At 44.3% G+C, this 3,514-nt stretch overlaps 1 protein-coding gene across 1 annotated transcript; it reads left to right on the top strand.

Moving 5' to 3' along the window:
- The first annotated feature begins 1,418 nt into the window (after window positions 1-1,418).
- SLN (sarcolipin) lies at window positions 1,419-3,168 on the top strand. Its single transcript, XM_080577759.1, has 2 exons — window positions 1,419-1,558; window positions 2,820-3,168. The coding sequence occupies exon 2, from the start codon at window positions 2,926-2,928 to the stop codon at window positions 3,019-3,021; it is 96 nt and encodes a 31-aa protein (XP_080433885.1). The 5' UTR covers window positions 1,419-1,558; window positions 2,820-2,925; the 3' UTR covers window positions 3,022-3,168.
- The last annotated feature ends 346 nt before the right edge of the window (window positions 3,169-3,514 follow it).

Genomic DNA, 3,514 nt, shown 5'->3' on the forward strand with positions numbered 1-3,514 from the left:
ACTCAGCATGTTGGCTTTTGCAGCCCTGCTGCCTGGATGTCTAGGAGGGCAGTAGAAAGGCAGCCAAGCCAATAAGAGGGAAGGTTTCCATGGTACTTGTCCACCTCCTGCGTCCAGTGATCATGTGGGGATGCTATTTAGGGAGCTCACCCAGCAAACACCAAGCCACTCTCCCCTCCACCCTCCCCTGGCCACCCACAACTATTTGTTTTGGTTTATTTTTCCTGGGATTGGTTTCCAGCCAGCCAGGCTCCCTCAATGGGGCATCACAGTGACGTGCAAGGTGCAAGGGGATGGGTGAACCCAGGGAAGGGGACCCTTCCAGCCAGCCTCGATACTCCCGAGCGTAAATACACAAAAGGCATCAGAATCAGGAGATAATCTCCATACTGTACACCGGGAGGGCTTGGCAGTGAGGATGAGGGCCAACTTTGAGGCTAGCTTTACACACTTTGACTTGACCGGAATCCTCCTGCCCAGCCGGCAGCAGAAGCTGACCCCTCTCTGGAAGTACTCGTGTTATTTATCTGAGGCAAAGGCTCCGAGCACCTGGCCCAGGGGGACCTGTGGCAGCACAAGGCTGCACTCTGCTCCTGACTCGGTCTAGCCCACCCTGCTGAGGCATCATGTCATCCGTATTGGTTTAAAGGGAACAAATTGCCATTTCTTTTTGTTTGCACCTACTACAAGCTCTAGCGGTGCCGTGGGCAAAGATAAGGTTATGTGGGGATTCCAGCTACCTGGGCTGCAAAGCGGCGTGCCTTCTGGGAAGAAATGCTGCAGGGCAGCAGAAATACTTCTCTGTCTGCTTCAAAATATGGAGTATTAATACCAGCATGGGAAATGGATGAGGGAGGAGCATGCAGGTGAGTGGGGGCTCTAACTAGAAGGACAGTGTTTTTCAAACTTCCTTGTACCAAACTTTTCTATCCGGCAAATGCTCATGGATTTCCTTACACTGTATTTAAATGCAAAGCATGTTTTGCTCTTCTTCACCTTCTTTTAAAATTGTATGAACACGAGAAGATGTTGGACGACAAGGATAGTATGCAGTTGTAAGCAGGAGAGCAGCAGCCATACTGTACGTAAGAAGTTAACTGTGTGGGCAGTTGGAAATGATCTTCAGAGAAGCTGAAATCAACACACAGGTTTCTGCAAGTGGATCCTTCTTTCCTTCTCTTTTCCCCATGCTGGGTGTGAGGACACCAACGGGCCCCAGGAATCACCCTGTAAAATCCCATTGCCTCCGAAGGGTTGCCCATAGCCCTGCTCTCTTCAGGAGAACTAGCGCGAGTAAATCAGCCTGTGGACCCCAGAGCAGAAAAAGCCTTAACCAAGTCCTGCAGCCCTGCTTAGCCCTTTTAAAATATTTTGGGGGTGATGTCAGCACCTTGGTTGCCAATGCACTTGTTGCTCTCCTCCCTCAGACTACTTTAGTTCCCACACAGGGACGGGGCATCCAGACCGAGTGGGAGATAGGCAGAAGCTGAGAGGAAAATTATACCTGCAGTGACCCAAAGCCCCAGAGGCAGAACCACTGGGCTCCATTTACCTTAAGGTAAAAAAACAAACAAACTTGGCTTACTTATTAGGTCAGATTTTTCTCTTGCCCAAGGACGCGGGAGGCTGGCAAAACAGCTTGGGAACGGAGGAATTTCGTTAACTGCATGCACTAGGCTTTTAATATTTAATCTGCAAACTAAAGCAGTTTCTATTTAAACTCTCTGTCTTCACTCTGGTATGGTCCCAAGGCTTCTCTTGTTTGCTCTGTAGATGTTACAGCCCTGTCTAGCTTCTCTTCTAAGATTTTGGTTGTGTGGCTGAAATTCTTGGTTTGTCTAGAGATTGTGTCTCATTTGTTTAAAGGTTTTTATTTTATTTACCTGGCATACAGATGGGATTAGTGTATGTCATTCCTGATATTCTCATTTCTCTGCATGAACTTCAAGAACATACAGAAATCAAAACTTGCTGTGATGAAGTAATTGAAAAGAATAACCAACAGAAGAGTTTTTGAAAATGACTTTGACTGGGATTTCTGGAAGTAAGATTTCTGGAAGTAAAATATAGGATTTCTGGAAGTAAAATATCTATAACAGCTTGAAAGTTCAGGAAACTCAGAAGATGCTTGCAAAAATCCTATTTTATCCATAGGATTTACTTATAAAATTTACTAAGTTCTTCAGACATGAAAACATCTAACCTTAGGTTCTCCTTCTACTTTTAGTGATACTGTAAATAATACATTGCTTTTTCTTTTATCTTTTACAAGAGAGGCTGAAATTCATTTTTTTTTCCCAAGCTGTAGTATTTCTGTGCAAAATTTTATTTACAGCAAAGATTACTTAAGAAATGTTGAAAAAGTGACTGGGGTAAAAATCCTAGCGATTTATTAGCCTTTCTTTGTATGAGAACAGTTTGCAACTAGTTTCTTTAAAAAATGAAAATATGCAAACAAATACAGGAATTTAGAGAATGTTAAACAGTACTATATTTATAGTGTATATCAGTTCAAAGTAGTAAGTGGGGTTTTGGCATTATTTATTATAAAATGCTTGCACAAAGCAGAGCAACTTTCCAGGGACTGCTCACCCCTGTGAGATGTGTTTTGGGGTGGCACTGAGAGACTTTCTTGTCAAATACTGGAAATCAAAGAAGGTGATAAGCTTCTTGAGATAGCTTGTACTTCGTAGTGTTCACAGTGCTTACTAACTTCTAGGCGCGGGAACAACATTTATTCATACCAATATATACAGCTCTGCTGAGCTTGCTGCCTTCAAACATCTGTTCGTCACATATTTTTTCTTTTTCCTTTAAAGAGCCTGTGACCTGAAGGCTGAGCTCAAGGACGCTCCCAGATAAGTCCCTGAAGGCTTCCCTTTGCTCTGCCTGCAGATCTCTGCCTGCCCCCGAACATCCCCGAAAATGGAGCGATCCACACAAGAACTTTTCCTCAACTTCATGATTGTCCTCATTACTGTGTTGCTCATGTGGCTCCTGGTGAAGTCTTATCAGGAGTAAAAGACTATCAGAAACTCTCAGGGCTGGTCTAAGCCTGTGTCTGCAGACACCAGTGACACCCACCGCACACCTCTGTGATCAGCTTTTGGTCAATTCAGGATGCCGTGAATATTTTTTTTACTTTCTCATCTCTGTTGCCTGCGCTAATGTTTGTAATGGGTCTATGATGGTGTAATTATTTTATTCTGCAGTGATCCAACTGTAAAATGCAAGATCCTTAGGAAATGTCCTATGTGGCTCTCCCCCAGTGGCCATGTGAATGCTGTTCCCCTCTGCCCACGGTGCTGGCTTCTTTGGCGTCAGGGTAGGGTATAAAGAAGCAGCATGCAATGGATCCGTCCGTGTTAGCCAGTATAAAAGGCACAGGCTTGCTTAGCAGACAGGAATGTGAAACTTCTGTTTTCGCTTGCTCTTGTTTCACTTAAATAAAGAACATGTAAACCCATTTTTGTAGCTTTCCTGGTCTGACTGCTGTTCACTGGAAAACCTGATA

This window comes from Anser brachyrhynchus (assembly GCF_964034855.1).
Source record: "Anser brachyrhynchus genome assembly, chromosome: 1".
In the NCBI taxonomy this organism is placed as follows: domain Eukaryota; kingdom Metazoa; phylum Chordata; class Aves; order Anseriformes; family Anatidae; genus Anser; species Anser brachyrhynchus.

Bases quoted from the DNA above. Each gene is read 5' to 3' on its own strand.
- SLN (XM_080577759.1), top strand. From the start codon at position 2,926: ATGGAGCGATCCACACAAGAACTTTTCCTCAACTTCATGATTGTCCTC.